At 52.2% G+C, this 27,861-nt stretch overlaps 1 protein-coding gene across 1 annotated transcript; it reads right to left on the bottom strand.

The window, feature by feature from the left end:
- Nucleotides 1–5,051: 5,051 nt before the first annotated feature.
- LOC142786933 (uncharacterized) lies at nt 5,052–6,773 on the bottom strand. The gene has a single exon (XM_075884602.1). The coding sequence runs from the start codon at nt 6,753–6,755 to the stop codon at nt 5,568–5,570; it is 1,188 nt and encodes a 395-aa protein (XP_075740717.1). The 5' UTR covers nt 6,756–6,773; the 3' UTR covers nt 5,052–5,567.
- Nucleotides 6,774–27,861: the final 21,088 nt, after the last annotated feature.

The raw sequence follows: 27,861 nt of genomic DNA, 5'->3' as shown, positions 1-27,861 counted from the left end.
CAACCTTTCGGTTAACAGCCAATTGCGCAAGCCAATTGCGCCACGGAGACAGTCTTGCTCCACTCTCACCACTATCAGAACATATCTTCAAAGCTATCAGCGCAAAGAAAAAAAAGCGCTGCACCACCACAGGGTGGGCTCGAACCTCCAACCTTTCGGTTAACAGCCGATCGCGCTAGCCAATTACGCCACAGAGACAGTCTTGCTCCACTCTCAACACCATCAGAACATATCTTCAAACCTACAAGCGCAAAGAAAAAAAAAGCGCCGCACCACCACCGGGTGGGCTCGAACCTCCAACCTTTCGGTTAACAGCCGATCGCGCTAGCCAATTGCGCCACGGGGACAGTCTTGCTCCACTCTCACCACCATCAGAACATATCTTCAAAGCTATCAGCGCAAAGAAAAAAAGCGCCGCACCACCACCGGGTGGGCTCGAACCTCCAACCTTTCGGTTAACAGCCGATCGCGCTAGCCAATTGCGCCAGGGAGACAGTCTTGCTCCACTCTCACCACCATCAGAACATATCTTCAAAGCTATCAGCCCAAAGAAAAAAAGCACCGCACCACCAACGGGTGGGCTGGAACCTCCAACCTTTCGGATAACAACCAACCGCGTTAGCCAATTGCGCCACAGAAACAGTCCTGCTCCACTCTCACCACCATCAGAACATATCTTCAAAGCTATCAGCACAAAGAGAAAAAAGCGCCGCACCACCACCGGGTGGGCTCGAAACTCCAACCTTTCGGTTAACAGCCGATCGCGCTAGCCAATTGCGCCATGGAGACAGTCCTGCTCCACTCTCACCACCATCAGAACATATCTTCAAAGCTATTACCACAAAGAAAAAAAAGCGCCGCAACACCACCGGGTGGGCTCGAACCTCCAACCTTTCGGTTAACAGCCGATCGCGCTAGCCAATTGCGCAACGAAGACAGTCCTGCTGCACTCTCACCACCATCAGAACATATCTTCAAAGCCATTACCGCAAAGAAAAAAGCAACACACCACTCCCGGGAGAGCTCGAAATTCCAACCTTTCGGTTAACAGCCGATCGCGCTAGCCCATTGCGCCACGGAGACAGTCTTGCTCCGCTCTCACCACCATCAGAACATATCTTCAAACTATCAGCGCAAAAAAAAGCGCCGCACCACCACCGGGTGGGCTCGAAATTCAAACCTTTTGGTTAACAGCCGATCGCGCTTGCCCATTGCGCCACGGAGGCAGTCGTGCTCCACTCTTACCACCATCAGAACATATCTTCAAAGCTATCAGCACAAAGAAAAAAGCAACACACCACTCCCGGGAGGGCTCGAACCTCCAACTTTTCGGTTAACAGCCGATCGCGCTGGCCAATTGCTCCACGGAGACAGTCCTGCTTCACTCTCACCACCATTAGAACATATCTTTCAAGCTATCAGCCCAAAGAAAAAAAAAGCGCCGCACCACCACCGGGTGGGCTCGAACCTCCAACCTTTTGGTTAACGGCCGATCGCGCTAGCCAATTGCGCCACGGAGACAATCGTGCTCCACGCTCACCACCATCAGAAAATATCTTCAAAGCTATCATCGCAAAGAAAACAGCAACACACCCCACCCGGGAGGGCTCGAACCTCCAACTTTTTGGTTAACAGCCGATCGCGCTAGCCAATGGCGCCACGGGGACAGTCCTGCTCCACTCTCACCACCGTCAGAACATTTCTTCAGAGCTATCAGCCTAAAGAAAAAAAAGCGCCGCACCACCACCGGGCGGGCTCGAACCTACAACCTTTCGGTTAACAGCCGATCGCGCTAGCCAATTGCGCCACAGAGACAGTCGTGCTTCACTCTCACCACCGTCAGACCATTTCTTCAGAGCTATCGCCCCAAAGAAAAAAAAAAGCGCACCACCACCACCGGGTGGGCTCGAACCTCCAACCTTTCGGTTAAAAGTTGATCGCGCTAGCCAATTGCGCCACGGAGACTTTTTTTTTTTTTTTCTTTATTGCCTTTTAATAACCACAAGCAAAGGAAATACATACAAAATATGTACACTTACTAAAACACCAGCTTCAACTTGGCCAGTGCACTTGGTTTAAAAAGGCTTCACAGAAGCCAATTGGTCGAGCACAGGTAACCACTCGGGGGGTTCAGGCAGCGCTTTAAACACGTCTCGTGTATACAGCATACTCTCAACAAAATAGTCTCTCGCTGAACGTGCGTCTACACGCATATGTCGAACATCCATTCTTGTCCTCCACACACTATGCATGCAAAGCAACATTAACATGTCACTCGGCACTTCCCCTGCAGCTGCACACGGAAGAAAACGGATTCCAAAAGCGTTGATAGGTAGTTCTTTTTTTATAGTCCGTTGTAGTACGTCCCACAAGAACACAGCATCATGGCAGTCGAGAAAGATATGATTTATCGTTTCTGGTTTGCCGCAGATTAGACAGTTGACGGACCACGGTACAAAAAGCCCTTTACTTTTTAGCCATGGCAGTACAGGGAGAGTGCCGGTATGCACTTGAAAGAAGAATGTTTTGACAGAGGGTCTGACCGGCATTCTCTTAACACGTTTAAACACGTCACGCTCAGAACCTAGCCTGCACGAAGCTCGGTAGACGGGCACTGGCAGGAAGACATCAAGAAGGTCACGATACAGTTTCTTTTTAGTCACGTCGGACAAGTATTCGTACGAAAATCTTTCCTTGAGCAGGCGTGTAGCTGTAACTACTTCTCGCAAATAAGGACTGAGTGGTCCAGCTTCGAAGGAAAAAGATGACACGACGAAATCAGATAAGGGGGTCTGCAGTCTTGCTTGGATCACAGTTCTCAAGAAATTGTCAGTTTGATCTCGAGCGAACATGAATCTGCTCACCAACTGCTTAAAAAACAAATGCAAAAGCCCCAGACCACCATATTTTACCCTATGAAATAAATTGCACCGGCTCGTGCGCTCCCACTGCGACCCCCATATAAAGGTCGCGAATACTCGGTGCATTTTCTGGACCGAAGTGCGGGTCATGGTTAACACTTGTAATACATAAAACACTTTTGCAATCAGAAATACATTGCACACGGACGCTTTTGCAAACATTGATAAATTGCGACCTCCCCACTTATCAGTACAATTTTTAATGCGTTGACGTTCCTCAGACCAATACTCCGTAGCATTGCGGTAGTGATCCAAAGGCACACCGAGGTACTTTCCGGGCATGATTTTCCAATTCATGTTACAGTAAACTTCGGGTGTGCTTTGCCACTGGCCATGCCAAACGCCTAGACATTTTGGCCAACTGATTGCGCTGCCCGTTGCTGCACAGAATTCCCTAGCTATTCGTACAACTTCTTGCACACTTTCTTTGTCACTGCAAAACACTGCGACGTCATCAGCATAGGCTAAAATTCTAATTCCACTGGTCAGAAACGTATACCCTCTTATACTTGGTGATGCAAGTATTCGTAAACAGAAGGGCTCTAAGTAAAGCGCGAAAAGGAGTGGCGACAAGGCACAACCTTGCTTCACGCTCGAGCGCACAGGAATTGAAGCACTTACTTCTTTGTTGATTACTAAATTAGCCCTGCAGTCATGATACACCATTCTAACGCCTTCTGTAATGACAGTTCCTACATTCACATGTTCCAGCAATAAAAACAAAATTTCATGTACGACTTTATCAAACGCTTTGTGCAGGTCTAGCTGAATCATGGCCACGCGGTCATTATTTGCATCACAGCATTCTAGAATACTTCTGGTTACGTGTATATTTGTGAATATGGTTCTGCCCTTAATCCCACATGTCTGATGCGGGCCGACAAGGGATGTGACAACACTTTGGAGCCGTCTTGCTAGGACCTTCGTGTATATTTTATAGTCAGTGTTGCTCAAACTGATAGGTCGGTAGGATTCCACTGAAAGTAGCTTTGCGGGGTCATCAGTTTTGGGGATTAATACTACGTGTGCTGTCCTAAATGAATGAGGTGTTTGCTGCTTGTCGTAGCATTCTCTGATCACTCGGTGTAATGCCAGTGCCATTTCTGTCTTAAAAAATTTGTATATGGCAGCACCAAGCCCATCCGGCCCTGGTGACTTGCCGTTACCCAGGTTATCTATAGCTGATTCAATTTCTGCCACAGTGATTTCTACTTCCAGTAGCTCCCGCTCAGAGTCTTCCAATCTCGGCATAAGGGTCAGAAAGTCCTCTTTGAATCGTTCGGGGTCATTGATTGTATGGCTAAGGAGTTGCGTATAAAACTCGACAAAGGCGTGCTTTATCTGTTCGCGGTCCCGGGTAATGTAATTGCGGTATCGAATTTCATTTATCTCTTTGTTTGCTGCATGTTTCTTTTCTTCACTGAGCACCCGCTTAGTGGGCGTTTCACCCATCCACAGCCGTTCAGTGCGAGCCCTTATCATTGCTCCGCGGTACTTTTCGTCGTCGATGAATTCGAGCTTTGCTTTCGCCTCCTTTATTTCTTTCTTAAATTTTCCCGGCACTTCATTTTCTACGCTTAACATGTAGTCTAGTTCGCTTTGTAACTGCCTCTCTTGTTGCCTTTCCCGATTACGTAATACACAGGCTCTTTCAATCGCTATCATCTTTATATCACACTTCATTTGCTCCCACACAGCTATGAAGTTATTGGTCTCCAAACGAAGAGCGTTTGAAAGACATTCTTTGGTTTTTGTGACAAATATTTCATCTTGCAGCAGTTTTTCATTAAATTTCCATAGAAACCAATTAAACTTCGCAGCCTTACGTTTTTCGCCAATGTTGACCTTGACCAGACAATGATCACTAAAACTAAGATGTTGAATTTGATAAGATGAGCATAGTGGCACCAACTTTGCCGACAAATATATTCTGTCTAACCTCGCGTGCGAATGACCTTGAAAGTGCGTATATCCTACTTCACCCTCTCGCGTCATTACATAACCGACATCTTCCAGCCCTGTCTCGTTCACTATTTTATTCAACAGCTCAGCGCTTCTATCGCGCACATTGAAGCTCGTTGTCTTATCCTCAGCTCTACAGACACAATTGAAGTCCCCTAGAACCACAACATTTCTTTCCGTTTTCAAGAATCCTTCAATCGCTCTGAAAAAAAATTCCCGTTCGTGCGATCTATTCGGTGCATAAACACACACAACGCGCCAAGGCATTCCAGAAACACTGAAGTCGCACACAACCAGCCTACCGCTATCGCAGGTAGACACATTTTCAACAACCGCGATACTACTACGTATGAAAACGACACAGCCTCCTGACCGCCCAACAGCATGACAAACGCAGACATTGTACCTAGAGCGAAAAACTTGAACCATTTGCTCCGTTTGTTCTTCACTTTCCATTTTAGTTTCTTGTACAGCCAGGAGGTCTATGTCGTTTTCTAACAAAATGCGACTAATCTGGCATTGTCTCCTGCGCGAACACAGGCCTCTTGAGTTCAACGTCGCGATGCAAATACCAGTTTTAAAGTTAGTCGCCATTTCTTGAAGGTTGTTTCGTCAGGTGTCATACTCACGTCGCAACAGTGGTTGCGTGTGCTCAGCGTAGAAAGCCTCGGAACGTCTCCTCCGCTACGGCGGGGCCGACGTTTGAGTGCCCCTACGGTCAGGAGACAGGTTTGGTCGTGGTTTAAAGGTAGGCCGACGACCAGTCGCCGTCTTTGTTGGAGGTTCATTGATGGCCGACGTGTCAACATTTCCGGTACGGTCAGGTGTTTCACGAGCTCGCTTAAAAGCGATAGCACCGGCCTTGGTCATCTCGGCGTCCGTTGCTTCCGGGCCGCCCTCTCGCGCAGCTGAAGATGACTTGCTCGCTGCTGTAGCGTCGTTCTCTACTGCTGCCGTGTCTAAATTCGTTCCTGGCGCACCAGAGTGCTTGTCGCCTTTATTGGTAGATTCCAGTGCGGCCCCAGAAGACTGTTCAGGGGGCGTGGCAGGGCCTTCCGTATAACCGTCTTCCCTGCTCGCTTCTTCGGCATCCACGGCATCCATCAGGTGTTCAGACACTTCGTCTGTTTGGCCTGGGCCCGCAATGCTGGCGTACGACCTCACACAATGGGCGTCATCGTGGCCATAGCGACGACAGACCCCACAGCGCGGCACGCGGCAATCCCGTCGAATGTGTCCGATAGCCCGGCATCGGAGGCATAGCGGTGCTCTGCCAGGAATTACGACGAGCGCCATATCCTCCGCAACTCGCAGTTGGTGTGGCAGGTCGTCCACGGACACGCCCGCGTGTAGCCTCAGCGTGACCGACCGCGTGGTTGAACCTTTATCATTGCAACCCTGCACCTTCCATTTATCTCTGCTTATCTCGGTCACTTTTCCGTAGGGCGTTAAGGCGACTCGCACAGCCTCGTCCGGCACGCCATGAAGAAGCCAGTACAACTTCAGCCGCACACCTCGATCACGGGGGTCAACCACCATACAGCGATGGTCCTTTAGATCAAAAGACTCCGCCGCCAGCATCTTCTTTTTACCCTCATCATCCTTGAACGTCACTGCCCATACATGATTCATTTGGTATGCCCCTAGGGCAACCACTTCCGGCAGCAGCGAAAGACGAGCAAGGCTGTCTCGGACATGCTCCACTCGATATGGCCTGGCTTTCAAGTTTCCGTGCAAAAAAACCGTGTGCAAAACGGAATCACCTGAAGGCAGCTGAGGCAGAACAACCTGGAAATCTTCGCCTGGCTTTTCGGTACACCTGATACCGCGGCCCACACGGGCCGCTGAAACCGCCCCTACGCGGGAGCACATGATAAACACGTCCGTTCACTGTCGTGGCCGGAAGTGGAATGAATTGCGCCACGGAGACAGTCCTGCTCCACTCTCACCACCGTCAGAACATTTCTTCAGAGCTATCAGCCCAAAGAAGAAAAAGCGCCGCACCACCACCGGGTGGGCTCAAAACTCCAACCTTTCGGTTATCAGCCGATCGCGCTAGCCAATTGCGCCACGGGGACAGTCTTGCTCCACCCTCACCACCATCAGAACATATCTTCAAAGCTATCAGCGCAAAGAAAAAAAAAGCGCCGCACCACCACCGGGTGTGCTCGAACCTCCAACCTTTCGGTTAACAGCCGATCGCGCTAGCCAATTGCGCCAGGGAGAAAGTCCTGCTCCACTCTCACCACCATCAGAACATATCTTCAAAGCTATCAGCCCAAAGAAAAAAAAGCACCGCACCACCACCGGGTGGGCTCGAACCTCCAACCTTTCGTTTAACAGCCAATCGCGCTAGCCAATTGCGCCACGGAGACAGTCCTGCTCCACTCTCACCACCATCAGAACATATCTTCAAAGCTATCAGCACAAAGAAAAAAAAGCGCCGCACCACCACCGGGTAGGCTCGAAACTCCAACCTTTCGGTTAACAGCCGATCGCGCTAGCCAATTGCGCCATGGAGACAGTCCTGCTCCACTCTCACCACCATCAGAACATATCTTCAAAGCTATCAGCCCAAAGAAAAAAAAGCACCGCACCACCACCGGGTGGGCTCGAACCTCCAACCTTTCGGTTAACAGCCAATCGCGCTAGCCAATTGCGCCACGGAGACAGTCCTGCTCCACTCTCACCATCATCAGAACATATCTTCAAAGCTATTAGCGCAAAGAAAAAAAGCGCCGCGCCACCACCGGGTGGGCTCGAACCTCCAACCTTTCGGTTAACAGCCGATCGCGCTAGCCAATTGCGCCACAGAGACAGTCTTGCTCCAGTCTCAACACCATCAGAACATATCTTCAAAGCTACAAGCGCAAAGAAAAAAAAAGCGCCGCACCACCACCGGGTGGGCTCGAACCTCCAACCTTTCGGTTAACAGCCCCTTGCGCAAGCCAATTGCGCCACGGAAACAGTCCTGCTCCACTCTCACCACCATCAGAACATATCTTAAAAGCTATCAGCCCAAAGAAAAAAAGCACCGCACCACCACCGGGTGGGCTCGAACTTCCAACCTTTCGGTTAACAGCCAATCGCGCTAGCCAATTGCGCCACGGAGACAGTCCTGCTTGACTCTCACCACCATCAGAACATATCTTCAAAGCTATCAGCACAAAGAAAAAAAAGCGCCACACCATCATCGGGTGGACTCGAACCTCCAACCTTTCGGTTAACAGCCGATCGCGCAAGCCAATTGCGCCACGGAGACAGTCCTGCTCCACACTCACCACCGTCATAACATTTCTTCAGAGCTATCACCCCAAAGAAAAAAAAGCGCCGCACCACCACCGGGTGGGCTCGAACCTCCAACCTTTCAGTTAACTGCCGATCGCGCTAGCCGATTTCGCCACGGAGACAGTCCTGGTCCACTCTAACCACCATCAGAACATATCTTCAAAGCTATCAGCGCAAAGAAAAAAAAGCGCCGCGGCACCACCGGGTGGGCTCGAACCTCCAACCTTTCGGTTAACAGCCGATCGCGCTAACCCATTGCGCCACGGGGACAGTCTTGCTCCACTCTCACCACTATCAGAACATATCTTCAAAGCTATCAGCGCAAAGAAAAAAAAGCGCTGCACCACCACAGGGTGGGCTCGAACCTCCAACCTTTCGGTTAACAGCCGATCGCGCTAGCCAATTACGCCACAGAGACAGTCTTGCTCCACTCTCAATACCATCAGAACATATCTTCAAACCTACAAGCGCAAAGAAAAAAAAGCGCCGCACCACCACCGGGTGGGCTCGAACCTCCAACCTTTCGGTTAACAGCCGATCGCGCTAGCCAATTGCGCCAGGGAGACAGTCTTGCTCCACTCTCACCACCATCAGAACACATCTTCAAAGCTATCAGCCCAAAGAAAAAAAGCACCCCACCACCACCGGGTGGGCTGGAACCTCCAAGCTTTCGGTTAACAGCCAATCGCGTTAGCCAATTGCGCCACGGAGACAGTCCTGCTCCACTCTCACCACCATCAGAACATATCTTCAAAGCTATCAGCACAAAGAGAAAAAAGCGCCGCACCACCACCGGGTGGGCTCGAAACTCCAACCTTTAGGTTAACAGCCGATCGCGCTAGCCAATTGCGCCATGGAGACAGTCCTGCTCCACTCTCACCACCATCAGAACATATCTTCAAAGCTATTACCACAAAGAAAAAAAAGCGCCGCAACACCACCGGGTGGGCTCCAACCTCCAACCTTTTGGTTAACAGCCGATCGCGCTAGCCAATTGCGCCACGAAGACAGTCCTGCTGCACTCTCACCACCATCAGAACATATCTTCAAAGCTATTACCGCAAAGAAAAAAGCAACACACCACTCCCGGGAGGGCTCGAAATTCCAACCTTTCGGTTAACAGCCGATCGCGCTAGCCCATTGCGCCACGGAGACAGTCTTGCTCCACTCTCACCACCATCAGAACATATCTTCAAACTATCAGCGCAAAAAAAGCCCCGCACCACCACCGGGTGGGCTCGAAATTCCAACCTTTTGGTTAACAGCCGATCGCGCTTGCCCATTGCGCCACGGGGACAGTCTTGCTCCACTCTCACCACCATCAGAACATATCATCAAAGCTATCAGCCCAAAGAAAAAAAAGCGACGCACCACCACCGGGTGGGCTCGAACCTTCAACCTTTCGGTTAACAGCCGATCGCACTAGCCAACTGCGCCACGGAGGCAGTCGTGCTCCAGTCTTACCACCATCAGAACATATCTTCAAAGCTATCAGCACAAAGAAAAAAGCAACACACCACTCCCGGGAGGGCTCGAACCTAAAACTTTTCGGTTAACAGCCGATCGCGCTGGCCAATTGCTCCACGGAGACAGCCCTGCTCCACTCTCACCACCATTAGAACATATCTTTCAAGCTATCAGCCCAAAGAAAAAAAAGCGCCGCACCACCACCGGGTGGGCTCGAACCTCCAACCTTTTGGTTAACGGCCGATCGCGCTAGCCAATTGCGCCACGGAGACAATCGTGCTCCACGCTCACCACCATCAGAAAATATCTTCAAAGCTATCATCGCAAAGAAAAAAGCAACACACCCCACCAGGGAGGGCTCGAACCTCCAACTTTTTGGTTAACAGCCGATCGCGCTAACCCATTGCGCCACGGGGACAGTCTTGCTCCACTCTCACCACTATCAGAACATATCTTCAAAGCTATCAGCGCAAAGAAAAAAAAGCGCCGCACCACCACCGGGTGGGCTCGAACCTACAACCTTTCGGTTAATAGCCGATCGCGCTAGCCGATTGCGCCACAGAGACAGTCGTGCTTCCCTCTCACCACCGTCAGACCATTTCTTCAGAGCTATCGCCCCAAAGAAAAAAAAAGCGCCGCACCACCACCGGGTGGGCTCGAACCTCCAACCTTTCGGTTAAAAGTTGATCGCGCTAGCCAATTGCGCCACAGAGACAGTCCTGCTCCACTCTCACCACCGTCAGAACATTTCTTCAGAGCTATCAGCCCAAAGAAGAAAAAGCGCCGCACCACCACCGGGTGGGCTCAAAACTCCAACCTTTCGGTTATCAGCCGATCGCGCTAGCCAATTGCGCCATGGAGACAGTCCTGCTCCACTCTCACCACCATCAGAACATATCTTCAAAGCTATTAGCGCAAAAAAAGCGCCGCGCCACCTTCGGGTGGGCTCGAACCTCCAACCTTTCGGTTAACAGCCGATCGCGCTAACCCATTGCGCCACGGGGACAGTCTTGCTGCACTCTCACCACTATCAGAACATATCTTCAAAGCTATCAGCGCAAAGAAAAAAAAGCGCCGCACCACCACCGGGTGGGCTCGAATTTCCAACCTTTCGGTAACAGCCGATCGCGCTAGCCAATTGCACCACAGAGACAGTCTTGCTCCACTCTCAACACCATCAGAACATATCTTCAAAGCTACAAGCGCAAAGAAAAAAAGCGCTGCACCACCACCGGGTGGGCTCGAACCTCCAACCTTTCGGTTAACAGCCGAACGCGCTAGCCAATTGCGCCACGGGGACAGTCTTGCTCCACCCTCACCACCATCAGAACATATCTTCAAAGCTATCAGCGCAAAGAAAAAAAAGCACCGCACCACCACCGGGTGGGCTCGAACCTCCAACCTTTCGTTTAACAGCCAATCGCGCTAGCCAATTGCGCCACGGAAACAGTCCTGCTCCTCTCTCACCACCATCAGAACATATCTTCAAAGCTATCAGCACAAAGAAAAAAAAGCGCCGCACCACCACCGGGTAGGCTCGAAACTCCAACCTTTCGGTTAACAGCCGATCGCGCTAGCCAATTGCGCCATGGAGACAGTCCTGCTCCACTCTCACCACCATCAGAACATATCTTCAAAGCCATCAGCCCGAAGAAAAAAAAGCACCGCACCACCACCGGGTGGGCTCGAACCTCCAACCTTTCGGTTGACAGCCAATCGCGCTAGCCAATTGCGCCACGGAGACAGTCCTGCTCCACTCTCACCACCATCAGAACATATCTTCAAAGCTATTAGCGCAAAGAAAAAAAGCGCCGCGCCACCACCGGGTGGGCTCGAACCTCCAACCTTTCGGTTAACAGCCGATCGCGCTAACCCAATGCGCCACGGGGACAGTCTTGCTCCACTCTCACCACCATCAGAACATATCTTCAAAGCTATCAGCGCAAAGAAAAATAGCGCCGCACCACCACCGGGTGGGCTCGAACCTCCAACCTTTCGGTTAACAGCCGATCGCGCTAGCCAATTGCGCCACGGAGACAGTCTTGCTCCACTCTCAACACCATCAGAACATATCTTCAAAGCTACAAGCGCAAAGAAAAAAAAGCGCCGCACCACCACCGGGTGGGCTCGAACCTCCAACCTTTCGGTTAACAGCCAATCGCGTTAGCCAATAGCGCCACAGAGACAGTCCTGCTCCACTCTCACCACCATCAGAACATAACTTCAAAGCTATCAGCACAAAGAGAAAAAGCGCCGCACCACCACCGGGTGGGCTCGAACCTCCAACCTTTCGGTTACCAGCCGATCGCGCTAGCCAATTGCGCCACGGGGACAGTCTTGCTCCACTCTCACCACCATCAGAACATATCTTCAAAGCTATCAGCGCAAAGAAAAAAAAGCGCCGCACCACCACCGGGTGGGCTCGAACCTCCAACCTTTCGGTTAATAGCCGATCGCGCTAGCCAATTGCGCCAGGGAGACAGTCCTGCTCCACTCTCACCACCATCAGAACATATCTTCAAAGCTATCAGCCCAAAGAAAAAAAGCACCGCACCACCACCGGGTGGGCTGGAACCTCCAACCTTTCGGTTAACAGCCGATCGCGCTAGCCAAGTGCGCCAGGGAGACAGTCCTGCTCCACTCTCACCACCATCAGAACATATCTTCAAAGCTATTAGCGCAAAGAAAAAAAGCGCCGCGCCACCTTCGGGTGGGCTCGAACCTCCAACCTTTCGGTTAACAGCCGATCGCGCTTGCCCATTGCGCCACGGGGACAGTCTTGCTCCACTCTCACCACCATCAGAACATATCATCAAAGCTATCAGCCCAAAGAAAAAAAAGCGCCGCACCACCACCGGGTGGGCTCGAACCTTCAACCTTTCGGTTAACAGCCGATCGCACTAGCCAACTGCGCCACGGAGGCAGTCGTGCTCCACTCTTACCACCATCAGAACATATCTTCAAAGCTATCAGCACAAAGAAAAAAGCAACACACCACTCCCGGGAGGGCTCGAACCTAAAACTTTTCGGTTAACAGCCGATCGCGCTGGCCAATTGCTCCACGGAGACAGCCCTGCTCCACTCTCACCACCATTAGAACATATCTTTCAAGCTATCAGCCCAAAGAAAAAAAAAGCGCCGCACCACCACCGGGTGGGCTCGAACCTCCAACCTTTTGGTTAACGGCCGATCGCGCTAGCCAATTGCGCCACGGAGACAATCGCGCTCTACGCTCACCACCATCAGAAAATATCTTCAAAGCTATCATCGCAAAGAAAAAAGCAACACACACCACCAGGGAGGGCTCGAACCTCCAACTTTTTGGTTAACAGCCGATCGCGCTAACCCATTGCGCCACGGGGACAGTCTTGCTCCACTCTCACCACTATCAGAACATATCTTCAAAGCTATCAGCGCAAAGAAAAAAAAGCGCCGCACCACCACCGGGTGGGCTCGAACCTACAACCTTTCGGTTAATAGCCGATCGCGCTAGCCGATTGCGCCACAGAGACAGTCGTGCTTCACTCTCACCACCGTCAGACCATTTCTTCAGAGCTATCGCCCCAAAGAAAAAAAAGCGCCGCACCACCACCGGGTGGGCTCGAACCTCCAACCTTTCGGTTAAAAGTTGATCGCGCTAGCCAATTGCGCCACGGAGACAGTCCTGCTCCACTCTCACCACCGTCAGAACATTTCTTCAGAGCTATCAGCCCAAAGAAGAAAAAGCGCCGCACCACCACCGGGTGGGCTCGAAACTCCAACCTTTCGGTTATCAGCCGATCGCGCTAGCCAATTGCGCCATGGAGACAGTCCTGCTCCACTCTCACCACCATCAGAACATATCTTCAAAGCTATTAGCGCAAAAAAAGCGCCGCGCCACCTTCGGGTGGGCTCGAACCTCCAACCTTTCGGTTAACAGCCGATCGCGCTAACCCATTGCGCCACGGGGACAGTCTTGCTGCACTCTCACCACTATCAGAACATATCTTCAAAGCTATCAGCGCAAAGAAAAAAAAGCGCCGCACCACCACCGGGTGGGCTCGAACCTCCAACCTTTCGGTAACAGCCGATCGCGCTAGCCAATTGCGCCACAGAAACAGTCTTGCTCCACTCTCAACACCATCAGAACATATCTTCAAAGCTACAAGCGCAAAGAAAAAAAGCGCTGCACCACCACCGGGTGGGCTCGAACCTCCAACCTTTCGGTTAACAGCCGATCGCGCTAGCCAATTGCGCCACGGGGACAGTCTTGCTCCACCCTCACCACCATCAGAACATATCTTCAAAGCTATCAGCGCAAAGAAAAAAAAAGCGCCGCACCACCACCGGGTGTGCTCGAACCTCCAACCTTTCGGTTAACAGCCGATCGCGCTAGCCAAGTGCGCCAGGGAGACAGTCCTGCTCCACTCTCACCACCATCAGAACATATCTTCAAAGCTATCAGCCCAAAGAAAAAACACCGAGTGGGCTCGAACCTCCAACCTTTCGTTTAACAGCCAATCGCGCTAGCCAATTGCGCCACGGAAACAGTCCTGCTCCTCTCTCACCACCATCAGAACATATCTTCAAAGCTATCAGCACAAAGAAAAAAAAGCGCCGCACCACCACCGGGTAGGCCCGAAACTCCAACCTTTCGGTTAACAGCCGATCGCGCTAGCCAATTGCGCCATGGAGACAGTCCTGCTCCACTCTCACCACCATCAGAACATATCTTCAAAGCCATCAGCCCGAAGAAAAAAAAGCACCGCACCACCACCGGGTGGGCTCGAACCTCCAACCTTTCGGTTAACAGCCAATCGCGCTAGCCAATTGCGCCACGGAGACAGTCCTGCTCCACTCTCACCACCATCAGAACATATCTTCAAAGCTATTAGCGCAAAGAAAAAAAGCGCCGCGCCACCACCGGGTGGGCTCGAACCTCCAACCTTTCGGTTAACAGCCGATCGCGCTAACCCAATGCGCCACGGGGACAGTCTTGCTCCACTCTCACCACCATCAGAACATATCTTCAAAGCTATCAGCGCAAAGAAAAATAGCGCCGCACCACCACCGGGTGGGCTCGAACCTCCAACCTTTCGGTTACCAGCCGATCGCGCTAGCCAATTGCGCCACGGGGACAGTCTTGCTCCACTCTCACCACCATCAGAACATATCTTCAAAGCTATCAGCGCAAAGAAAAAAAAGCACCGCACCACCACCGGGTGGGCTCGAACCTCCAACCTTTCGGTTAACAGCCAATCGCGCTAGCCAATTGCGCCACGGAGACAGTCCTGCTCCACTCTCACCACCATCAGAACATATCTTCAAAGCTACAAGCGCAAAGAAAAAAAAGCGCCGCACCACCACCGGGTGGGCTCGAACCTCCAACCTTTCGGTTAACAGCCAATCGCGTTAGCCAATAGCGCCACAGAGACAGTCCTGCTCCACTCTCACCACCATCAGAACATAACTTCAAAGCTATCAGCACAAAGAGAAAAAGCGCCGCACCACCACCGGGTGGGCTCGAACCTCCAACCTTTCGGTTACCAGCCGATCGCGCTAGCCAATTGCGCCACGGGGACAGTCTTGCTCCACTCTCACCACCATCAGAACATATCTTCAAAGCTATCAGCGCAAAGAAAAAAAAGCGCCGCACCACCACCGGGTGGGCTCGAACCTCCAACCTTTCGGTTAACAGCCGATCGCGCTAGCCAATTGCGCCAGGGAGACAGTCCTGCTCCACTCTCACCACCATCAGAACATATCTTCAAAGCTATCAGCCCAAAGAAAAAAAGCACCGCACCACCACCGGGTGGGCTGGAACCTCCAACCTTTCGGTTAACAGCCGATCGCGCTAGCCAAGTGCGCCAGGGAGACAGTCCTGCTCCACTCTCACCACCATCAGAACATATCTTCAAAGCTATTAGCGCAAAGAAAAAAAGCGCCGCGCCACCTTCGGGTGGGCTCAAACCTCCAACCTTTCGGTTAACAGCCGATCGCGCTTGCCCATTGCGCCACGGGGACAGTCTTGCTCCACTCTCACCACCATCAGAACATATCATCAAAGCTATCAGCCCAAAGAAAAAAAAGCGCCGCACCACCACCGGGTGGGCTCGAACCTTCAACCTTTCGGTTAACAGCCGATCGCACTAGCCAACTGCGCTACGGAGGCAGTCGTGCTCCACTCTTACCACCATCAGAACATATCTTCAAAGCTATCAGCACAAAGAAAAAAGCAACACACCACTCCCGGGAGGGCTCGAACCTAAAACTTTTCGGTTAACAGCCGATCGCGCTGGCCAATTGCTCCACGGAGACAGCCCTGCTCCACTCTCACCACCATTAGAACATATCTTTCAAGCTATCAGCCCAAAGAAAAAAAAAGCGCCGCACCACCACCGGGTGGGCTCGAACCTCCAACCTTTTGGTTAACGGCCGATCGCGCTAGCCAATTGCGCCACGGAGACAATCGTGCTCTACGCTCACCACCATCAGAAAATATCTTCAAAGCTATCATCGCAAAGAAAAAAGCAACACACACCACCAGGGAGGGCTCGAACCTCCAACTTTTTGGTTAACAGCCGATCGCGCTAACCCATTGCGCCACGGGGACAGTCTTGCTCCACTCTCACCACTATCAGAACATATCTTCAAAGCTATCAGCGCAAAGAAAAAATAGCGCCGCACCACCACCGGGTGGGCTCGAACCTACAACCTTTCGGTTAATAGCCGATCGCGCTAGCCGATTGCGCCACAGAGACAGTCGTGCTTCACTCTCACCACCGTCAGACCATTTCTTCAGAGCTATCGCCCCAAAGAAAAAAAAAGCGCCGCACCACCACCGGGTGGGCTCGAACCTCCAACCTTTCGGTTAAAAGTTGATCGCGCTAGCCAATTGCGCCACGGAGACAGTCCTGCTCCACTCTCACCACCGTCAGAACATTTCTTCAGAGCTATCAGCCCAAAGAAGAAAAAGCGCCGCACCACCACCGGGTGGGCTCGAAACTCCAACCTTTCGGTTATCAGCCGATCGCGCTAGCCAATTGCGCCATGGAGACAGTCCTGCTCCACTCTCACCACCATCAGAACATATCTTCAAAGCTATTAGCGCAAAAAAAGCGCCGCGCCACCTTCGGGTGGGCTCGAACCTCCAACCTTTCGGTTAACAGCCGATCGCGCTAACCCATTGCGCCACGGGGACAGTCTTGCTGCACTCTCACCACTATCAGAACATATCTTCAAAGCTATCAGCGCAAAGAAAAAAAAGCGCCGCACCACCACCGGGTGGGCTCGAACCTCCAACCTTTCGGTAACAGCCGATCGCGCTAGCCAATTGCGCCACAGAGACAGTCTTGCTCCACTCTCAACACCATCAGAACATATCTTCAAAGCTACAAGCGCAAAGAAAAAAAGCGCTGCACCACCACCGGGTGGGCTCGAACCTCCAACCTTTCGGTTAACAGCCGATCGCGCTAGCCAATTGCGCCACGGGGACAGTCTTGCTCCACCCTCACCACCATCAGAACATATCTTCAAAGCTATCAGCGCAAAGAAAAAAAAAGCGCCGCACCACCACCGGGTGTGCTCGAACCTCCAACCTTTCGGTTAACAGCCGATCGCGCTAGCCAAGTGCGCCAGGGAGACAGTCCTGCTCCACTCTCACCACCATCAGAACATATCTTCAAAGCTATCAGCCCAAAGAAAAAACACCGAGTGGGCTCGAACCTCCAACCTTTCGTTTAACAGCCAATCGCGCTAGCCAATTGCGCCACGGAAACAGTCCTGCTCCTCTCTCACCACCATCAGAACATATCTTCAAAGCTATCAGCACAAAGAAAAAAAAGCGCCGCACCACCACCGGGTAGGCTCGAAACTCCAACCTTTCGGTTAACAGCCGATCGCGCTAGCCAATTGCGCCATGGAGACAGTCCTGCTCCACTCTCACCACCATCAGAACATATCTTCAAAGCCATCAGCCCGAAGAAAAAAAAGCACCGCACCACCACCGGGTGGGCTCGAACCTCCAACCTTTCGGTTAACAGCCAATCGCGCTAGCCAATTCCGCCACGGAGACAGTCCTGCTCCACTCTCACCACCATCAGAACATATCTTCAAAGCTATTAGCGCAAAGAAAAAAAGCGCCGCGCCACCACCGGGTGGGCTCGAACCTCCAACCTTTCGGTTAACAGCCGATCGCGCTAACCCAATGCGCCACGGGGACAGTCTTGCTCCACTCTCACCACCATCAGAACATATCTTCAAAGCTATCAGCGCAAAGAAAAATAGCGCCGCACCACCACCGGGTGGGCTCGAACCTCCAACCTTTCGGTTAACAGCCGATCGCGCTAGCCAATTGCGCCACGGAGACAGTCTTGCTCCACTCTCGACACCATCAGAACATATCTTCAAAGCTACAAGCGCAAAGAAAAAAAAGCGCCGCACCACCACCGGGTGGGCTCGAACCTCCAACCTGTCGGTTAACAGCCAATCGCGTTAGCCAATAGCGCCACAGAGACAGTCCTGCTCCACTCTCACCACCATCAGAACATATCTTCAAAGCTATCAGCGCAAAGAAAAAAAAGCGCCGCACCACCACCGGGTGGGCTGGAACCTCCAACCTTTCGGTTAACAGCCGATCGCGCTAGCCAAGTGCGCCAGGGAGACAGTCCTGCTCCACTCTCACCACCATCAGAACATATCTTCAAAGCTATTAGCGCAAAGAAAAAAAGCGCCGCGCCACCTTCGGGTGGGCTCGAACCTCCAACCTTTCGGTTAACAGCCGATCGCGCTAACCCAATGCGCCACGGGGACAGTCTTGCTCCACTCTCACCACTATCAGAACATATCTTCAAAGCTATCAGCGCAAAGAAAAAAAAGCGCCGCACCACCACCGGGTGGGCTCGAACCTCCAACCTTTCGGTTAACAGCCGATTGCGCAAGCCAATTGCGCCATGGAGACAGTCCTGCTCCACTCTCACCACCATCAGAACATATCTTCAAAGCTATCAGCCTAAAGAAAAAAAGCACCGCACCACCACCGGGTGGGCTCGAACTTCCAACCTTTCGATTAACAGCCAATCGCGCTAGCCAATTGCGCCACGGAGACAGTCCTGCTTCACTCTCACCACCATCAGAACATATCTTCAAAGCTATTACCACAAAGAAAAAAAAGCGCCGCACCACCACCGGGCGGGCGGGCTCGAACCTCCAACCTTTCGGTTACCAGCCGATCGCGCTAGCCAATTGCGCCACGGAGACAGTCCTGCTCCACTCTCACCACCATCAGAACATATCTTCAAAGCTATTACCACAAAGAAAAAAAAAGCGCCGCAACACCACCGGGTTGGCTCGAACCTCCAACCTTTCGGTTAACAGCCGATCGCGCTAGCCAATTGCGCCACGAAGACAGTCCTGCTGCACCCTCACCACCATCAGAACATATCTTCAAAGCTATTACCGCAAAGAAAAAAGCAACACACCACTCCCGGGAGGGCTCGAAATTCCAACCTTTCGGTTAACAGCCGATCGCGCTAGCCCATTGCGCCACGGAGACAGTCTTGCTCCACTCTCACCACCATCAGAACATATCTTCAAACTATCAGCGCAAAAAAAGCGCAGCACCACCACCGGGTGGGCTCGAAATTCCAACCTTTTGGTTAACAGCCGATCGCGCTTGCCCATTGCGCCACGGGGACAGTCTTGCTCCACTCTCACCACCATCAGAACATATCATCAAAGCTATCAGCCCAAAGAAAAAAAAGCGCCGCACCACCACCGGGTGGGCTCGAACCTCCAACCTTTTGGTTAACGGCCGATCGCGCTAGCCAATTGCGCCACGGAGACAATCCTGCTCCACGCTCACCAACATCAGAAAATATCTTCAAAGCTATCATCGCAAAGAAAAAAGCAACACACCCCACCCGGGAGGGCTCGAACCTCCAACTTTTTGGTTAAAAGCCGATCGCGCTAACCCATTGCGCCACGGGGACAGTCTTGCTCCACTCTCACCACTATCAGAACATATCTTCAAAGCTATCAGTGCAAAGAAAAAAAAGCGCCGCACCACCACCAGGTGGGCTCGAACCTCCAACCTTTCGGTTAACAGCCGATCGCGCTAGCCAATTGCGCCACAAAGACAGTCTTGCTCCACTCTCAACACCATCAGAACATATCTTCAAAGCTACAAGCGCAAAGAAAAAAAAAGCGCCGCACCACCACCGGGTGCGCTCGAACCTCCAACCTTTCGGTTAACAGGCGATCGCGCTAGCCAATTGCACCACGGGGACAGTCTTGCTCCACCCTCACCACCATCAGAACATATCTTCAAAGCTATCAGCGCAAAGAAAAAAAAAGCGCCGCACCACCACCGGGTGTGCTCGAACCTCCAACCTTTCGGTTAACAGCCGATCGCGCTAGCCAATTGCGCCAGGGAGACAGTCCTGCTCCACTCTCACCACCATCAGAACATATCTTCAAAGCTATCAGCCCAAAGAAAAAAAAGCACCGCACCACCACCGGGTGGGCTCGAACCTCCAACCTTTCGTTTAACAGCCAATCGCGCTAGCCAATTGCGCCACGGAGACAGTCCTGCTCCACTCTCACCACCATCAGAACATATCTTCAAAGCTATCAGCACAAAGAAAAAAAAGCGCCGCACCACCACCGGGTAGGCTCGAAACTCCGACCTTTCGGTTAACAGCCGATCGCGCTAGCCAATTGCGCCATGGAGACAGTCCTGCTCCACTCTCACCACCATCAGAACATATCTTCAAAGCTATTACCACAAAGAAAAAAGCAACACACCACTCCTGGGAGGGCTCGAACCTCCAACCTTTTGGTTAACAGCCGATCGCGCAAGCCAATTGCGCCACGGAGACAGTCCTGCTCCACTCTCACCACCATCAGAACATATCTTCAAAGCTATTAGCGCAAAGAAAAAAAGCGCCGCGCCACCACCGGGTGGGCTCGAACCTCCAACCTTTCGGTTAACAGCCGATCGTGCTAACCCAATGCGCCACGCGGACAGTCTTGCTCCACTCTCACCACCATCAGAACATATCTTCAAAGCTATCAGCGCAAAGAAAAAAAGCGCCGCACCACCACCGGGTGGGCTCGAACCTCCAACTTTTCGGTTAACAGCCGATCGCGCTAGCCAATTGCGCCACGGAGACAGTCTTGCTCCACTCTCAACACCATCAGAACATATCTTCAAAGCTACAAGCGCAAAGAAAAAAAAAGCGCCGCACCACCACCGGGTGGGCTCGAACCTCCAACCTTTCGGTTAACAGCCAATCGCGTTAGCCAATTGCACCACAGAGACAGTCCTGCTCCACTCTCACCACCATCAGAACATATCTTCAAAGCTATCAGCACAAAGAGAAAAAAGCGCCGCACCACCACCGGGTGGGCTCGAAACTCCAACCTTTCGGTTAACAGCCGATCGCGCTAGCCAATTGCGCCATGGAGACAGTCCTGCTCCACTCTCACCACCGTCAGAACATATCTTCAAAGCTATTACCACAAAGAAAAAAGCAACACACCACTCCTGGGAGGGCTCGAAACTCCAACCTTTCGGTTAACAGCTGATCGCTCTAGCCCATTGCGCCACTGAGACAGCCTTGCTCCAATCTCAACACCATCAGAACATATCTTCAAAGCTATTAGCGCAAAGAAAAAAAGCGCCGCACCACCACCGGGTGGGCTCGAACATCCAACCTTTCGGTTAACAGCCGATCGCGCTAGCCAATTGCGCCACGGAGACAGTCCTGCTCCACTCTCACCACCATCAGAACATATCTTCAAAGCTAATAGTGCAAAGAAAAAAGCAGCACACCACTCCCGGGAGGGCTCGAAACTCCAACCTTTCGGTTAACAGCCGATCGCGCTAGCCCATTGCGCCACGGGGACAGTCTTGCTCCACTCTCACCACCATCAGTACATATCTTCAAAGCTATCAGCACAAAGAAAAAAAAACGCTGCACCACCACCGGGTGGGCTCGAACCTCCAACCTTCCGGTTAACAGCCGATCGCGCAAGCCAATTGCGCCACGGAGACAGTCCTGCTCCACTCTCACCACCATCAGAACATACCTTCAAAGCTATCGGCACAAAGAAAAAAAGCACCGCACCACCACCGGGTGGGCTCGAACCTCCAACCTTTCGGTCAACCGGTAATCGCGCTAGCCAATTGCGCCACGGAGACAGTCCTGCTCCACTCTCACCACCATCAGAACATATCTTCAAAGCTATCAGCACAAAAAAAAAGCGGCACACCATCACCGCGTGGGCTCGAACCTCCAACCTTTCGGTTTACAGCCGATCGCGCTAGCCAACTGCGCCACGGAGACAGTCGTGCTCCACTCTCACCACCATCAGAACATATCTTCAAAGCTATCAGCCCAAAGAAAAAAAAAGCGCCGCACCACCTCCGGGTGGGCTCGAACCTCCAACCTTTCGGTTAACAGCCGATCGCGCTAGCCTATTGCCCCACGGAGACAGTCGTGCTCCACTCTCACCACCGTCAGAACATTTCTTCAGAGCTATCACCCCAAAGAAAAAAAAAAGAGCCGCAGCACCACCGGGTGGGCTCGAACCTCCAACCTTTCGGTTAACAGCCGATCGCGCTAGCCAGTTGCGCCACGAAGACAGTCCTGCTGCACTCTCACCACCATCAGAACATATCTTCAAACTATCAGCGCAAAAAAAAAGCGCCGCACCACCAGCGGGTGGGCTCGAAACTCCAACCTTTTGGTTAACAGCCGATCGCGCTAGCCAAATGCGCCACAGAGACAGTCTTGCTCCACTCTCAACACCATCAGAACATATCTTCAAAGCTACAAGCGCAAAGAAAAAAAAGCGCCGCACCACCACCGGGTGGGCTCGAACCTCCAACCTTTCGGTTAACAGCCGATCTCGCTAGCCAATTGCGCCACGGGGACAGTCTTGCTCCACCCTCACCACCATCAGAACATATCTTCAAAGCTATCAGCGCAATGAAAAAAAAGCGCCGCACCACCACCGGGTGTGCTCGAACCTCCAACCTTTCGGTTAACAGCCGATCGCGCTAGCCAATTGCGCCACGGAGACAGTCCTGCTCCACTCTCACCACCATCAGAACATATCTTCAAAGCTATCAGCACAAAGAAAAAAAAGCGCCGCACCACCACCGGGTAGGCTCGAAACTCCAACCTTTCGGTTAACAGCCGATCGCGCTAGCCAATTGCGCCATGGAGACAGTCCTGCTCCACTCTCACCACCAACAGAACATATCTTCAAAGCTATTACCACAAAGAAAAAAGCAACACACCACTCCTGGGAGGGCTCGAACCTCCAACCTTTTGGTTAACAGCCGATCGCGCAAGCCAATTGCGCCACGGAGACAGTCCTGCTCCACTCTCACCACCATCAGAACATATCTTCAAAGCTATTAGCGCAAAGAAAAAAAGCGCCGCGCCACCACCGGGTGGGCTCGAACCTCCAACCTTTCGATTAACAGCCGATCGCGCTAACCCAATGCGCCACGGGGACAGTCTTGCTCTACTCTCACCACCATCAGAACATATCTTCAAAGCTATCACCGCAAAGAAAAAAAAGCGCCGCACCACCACCGGGTGGGCTCGAACCTCCAACCTTTCAGTTAACAGCCGATCGCGCTAGCCAATTGCGCCACGGAGACAGTCTTGCTCCACTCTCAACACCATCAGAACATATCTTCAAAGCTACAAGCGCAAAGAAAAAAAAGCGCCGCACCACCACCGGGTGGGCTCGAACCTCCAACCTTTCGGTTAACAGCCAATCGCGTTAGCCAATTGCGCCACAGAGACAGTCCTGCTCCACTCTCACCACCATCAGAACATATCTTCAAAGCTATCAGCACAAAGAGAAAAAAGCGCCGCACCACCACCAGGTGGGCTCGAAACTCCAACCTTTCGGTTAACAGCCGATCGCGCTAGCCAATTGCGCCATGGAGACAGTCCTGCTCCACTCTCACCACCATCAGAACATATCTTCAAAGCTATTACCACAAAGAAAAAAAGCACCGCACCACCACCGGGTGGGCTCGAACCTCCAACCTTTCGGTCAACAGGTAATCGCGCTAGCCAATTGCGCCACGGAGACAGTCCTGCTCCACTCTCACCACCATCAGAACATATCTTCAAAGCTATCAGCACAAAGAAAAAAAAGCGGCACACTATCACCGCGTGGGCTCGAACCTCCAACCTTTCGGTTAACAGCCGATCGCGCTAGCCAACTGCGCCACGGAGACAGTCGTGCTCCACTCTCACCACCATCAGAACATATCTTCAAAGCTATCAGCCCAAAGAAAAAAAAGCGCCGCACCACCTCCGGGTGGGCTCGAACCTCCAACCTTTCGGTTAACAGCAGATCGCGCTTGCCTATTGCCCCACGGAGACAGTCGTGCTCCACTCTCACCACCGTCAGAACATTTCTTCAGAGCTATCACCCCAAAGAAAAAAAAGAGCCGCAGCACCACCGCATGGGCTCGAACCTCCAACCTTTCGGTTAACAGCCGATCGCGCTAGCCAATTGCGCCACGAAGACAGTCCTGCTGCACTCTCACCACCATCAGAACATATCTTAAAAGCTATCAGCCCAAAGAAAAAAAAGCGCCGCACCACCACCGGGTGGGCTCGAACCTTCAACCTTTCGGATAACAGCTGATCGCACTCGCCAATTGCGCCACGGAGGCAGTCGTGCTCCACTGTTACCACCATCAGAACATATCTTCAAAGCTATCAGCACAAAGAAAAAAAAAGCGCCGCACCTCCACCGGGTGGGCTCGAACCTCCAACCTTTCGGTTAACAGCCGATCGCGCTAGCCCATTGCGCCACGGAGATAGCCTTGCTCCACTCTCAACACCATCAGAACATATCTTCAAAGCTATTAGCGCAAAAAAAAAAAGCGCCGCAACTCCACCGGGTGGGCTCGAACCTCCAACCTTTCGGTTAAAAGCCGATCGCGCTAGCCAATCGCGCCACGAAGACAGTCCTGCTCCACTTTCACCACCATCAGAACATATCTTCAAAGCTATTAGTGCAAAGTAAAAAGCAACACACCATTCCCGGGAGTGCTCGAAACTCCAACCCTTCGGTTTACAGCCGATCGCGCTAGCCCATTGCGCCACGAGGACAGTCTTGCTCCACTCTCACCACCAGCAGAACATATCTTCAAAGCTATCAGCACAAAGAAAAAAAAGCGCCGCACCACCACCGGGTGGGCTCGAACCTCCAACCTTTCGGTTAACAGCCGATTGCGCAAGCCAATTGCGCCACGGAGACAGTCCTGCTCCACTCTCACCACCATCAGAACATATCTTCAAAGCTATCAGCCCAAAGAAAAAAATACCGCACCACCACCGTGTGGGCTCGAACTTCCAACCTTTCGGTTAACAGCCAATCGCGCTAGCCAATTGCGCCACGGAGACAGTCCTGCTTCACTCTCACCACCATCAGAACATATCAACAAAGCTATCAGCACAAAGAAAAAAAGCGCCACACCATCATCGGGTGGGCTCGAACCTCCAACCTTTCGGTTAACAACCGATCGCGCAAGCCAATTGCGCCACGGAGACAGTCCTGCTCCACACTCACCACCGTCAAAACATTTCTTCAGAGCTATCACCCCAAAGAAAAAAAAGCGCCGCAACACCACCGGGTGGGCTCAAACCTCCAACCTTTCGGTTAACAGCCGATCGCGCAAGCCAATTGTGCCACGGAGACAGTCCTGCTTCACTCTCACCACCATCAGAACATATATTCAAAGCTATCAGCCCAAAGAATAGAAAGCGCCGCGCCACCACCGGGTGGGCACGAACCTCCAACTTTTCGGTTAACAGCCGATCGCGCTAGCCCATTGCGCCACGGAGACAGTCCTGCTCCATTTTCACCACCATCAGAACATATCTTCAAAGCTATCAGCGCAAAGAAAAAAGCAACACACCACTCCCGGGAGGGCTCGAACCTCCAACTTTTGGGTTAACAGCCGATCGCGCTGGCCAATTGCGCCACGGAGACAGTCCTGCTGCACTCTCACCACCATTAGAACATATCTTCAAAGCTATCAACACAAAGAAAAAAAAAACGCCGCACCACCACCGGGTGGGCTCGAACCTCCAACCTTTCGGTTAACAGCCGATCGCGCAAGCCAATTGCGCCACGGAGACAGTCCTGCTCCACTCTCACCACCATCAGAACATATCTTCAAAGCTGTCGGCCCAAAGAAAAAAAGCACCGCACCACCACCGGGTGGGCTCGAACCTCCAACCTTTCGGTCAACAGGTAATCGCGCTAGCCAATTGCGCCACGGAGACAGTCCTGCTCCACTCTCACCACCATCAGAACATATCTTCAAAGCTATCAGCACAAAGAAAAAAAAGCGGCACACTATCACCGCGTGGGCTCGAACCTCCAACCTTTCGGTTAACAGCCGATCGCGCTAGCCAACTGCGCCACGGAGACAGTCGTGCTCCACTCTCACCACCATCAGAACATATCTTCAAAGCTATCAGCACAAAGAGAAAAAGCGCCGCACCACCACCGGGTGGGCTCGAACCTCCAACCTTTCGGTTACCAGCCGATCGCGCTAGCCAATTGCGCCACGGGGACAGTCTTGCTCCACTCTCACCACCATCAGAACATATCTTCAAAGCTATCAGCGCAAAGAAAAAAAAGCGCCGCACCACCACCGGGTGGGCTCGAACCTCCAACCTTTCGGTTAACAGCCGATCGCGCTAGCCAATTGCGCCAGGGAGACAGTCCTGCTCCACTCTCACCACCATCAGAACATATCTTCAAAGCTATCAGCCCAAAGAATAAAAGCACCGCACCACCACCGGGTGGGCTGGAACCTCCAACCTTTCGGTTAACAGCCGATCGTGCTAGCCAAGTGCGCCAGGGAGACAGTCCTGCTCCACTCTCACCACCATCAGAACATATCTTCAAAGCTATTAGCGCAAAGAAAAAAGCGCCGCGCCACTTTCGGGTGGGCTCGAACCTCCAACCTTTCGGTTAACAGCCGATCGCGCTAACCCATTGCGCCACGGGGACAGTCTTGCTCCACTCTCACCACTATCAGAACATATCTTCAAAGCTATCAGCGCAAAGAAAAAAAAGCGCCGCACCACCACCGGGTGGGCTCGAACCTCCAACCTTTCGGTTAACAGCCGATTGCGCAAGCCAATTGCGCCATGGAGACAGTCCTGCTCCACTCTCACCACCATCAGAACATATCTTCAAAGCTATCAGCCTAAAGAAAAAAAGCACCGCACCACCACCGGGTGGGCTCGAACTTCCAACCTTTCGGTTAACAGCCAATCGCGCTAGCCAATTGCGCCACGGAGACAGTCCTGCTTCACTCTCACCACCATCAGAACATATCTTCAAAGCTATCAGCACAAAGAAAAAAAAGCGCCACACCATCATCGAGTGGGCTCGAACCTCCAACCTTTCGGTTAACAGCCGATCGCGCTAGCCAATTGCGCCAGGGAGACAGTCCTGCTCCACTCTCAACACCATCAGAACATATCTTCAAAGCTACAAGCGCAAAGAAAAAAAAAGCGCCGCACCACCACCGGGTGCGCTCGAACCTCCAACCTTTCGGTTAACAGGCGATCGCGCTAGCCAATTGCACCACGGGGACAGTCTTGCTCCACCCTCACCACCATCAGAACATATCTTCAAAGCTATCAGCGCAAAGAAAAAAAAGCGCCGCACCACCACCGGGTGTGCTCGAACCTCCAACCTTTCGGTTAACAGCCGATCGCGCTAGCCAATTGCGCCAGGGAGACAGTCCTGCTCCACTCTCACCACCATCAGAACATATCTTCAAAGCTATCAGCCCAAAGAAAAAAAAGCACCGCACCACCACCGGGTGGGCTCGAACCTCCAACCTTTCGTTTAACAGCCAATCGCGCTAGCCAATTGCGCCACGGAGACAGTCCTGCTCCACTCTCACCACCATCAGAACATATCTTCAAAGCTATCAGCACAAAGAAAAAAAAGCGCCGCACCACCACCGGGTAGGCTCGAAACTCCGACCTTTCGGTTAACAGCCGATCGCGCTAGCCAATTGCGCCATGGAGACAGTCCTGCTCCACTCTCACCACCATCAGAACATATCTTCAAAGCTATTACCACAAAGAAAAAAGCAACACACCACTCCTGGGAGGGCTCGAACCTCCAACCTTTTGGTTAACAGCCGATCGCGCAAGCCAATTGCGCCACG

The sequence above is a fragment of the Rhipicephalus microplus genome, unplaced genomic scaffold (assembly GCF_043290135.1).
Source record: "Rhipicephalus microplus isolate Deutch F79 unplaced genomic scaffold, USDA_Rmic scaffold_39, whole genome shotgun sequence".
Classification (NCBI taxonomy): Eukaryota; Metazoa; Arthropoda; class Arachnida; order Ixodida; family Ixodidae; genus Rhipicephalus; species Rhipicephalus microplus.
This window is presented reverse-complemented; position numbering and strand designations above follow the sequence as displayed.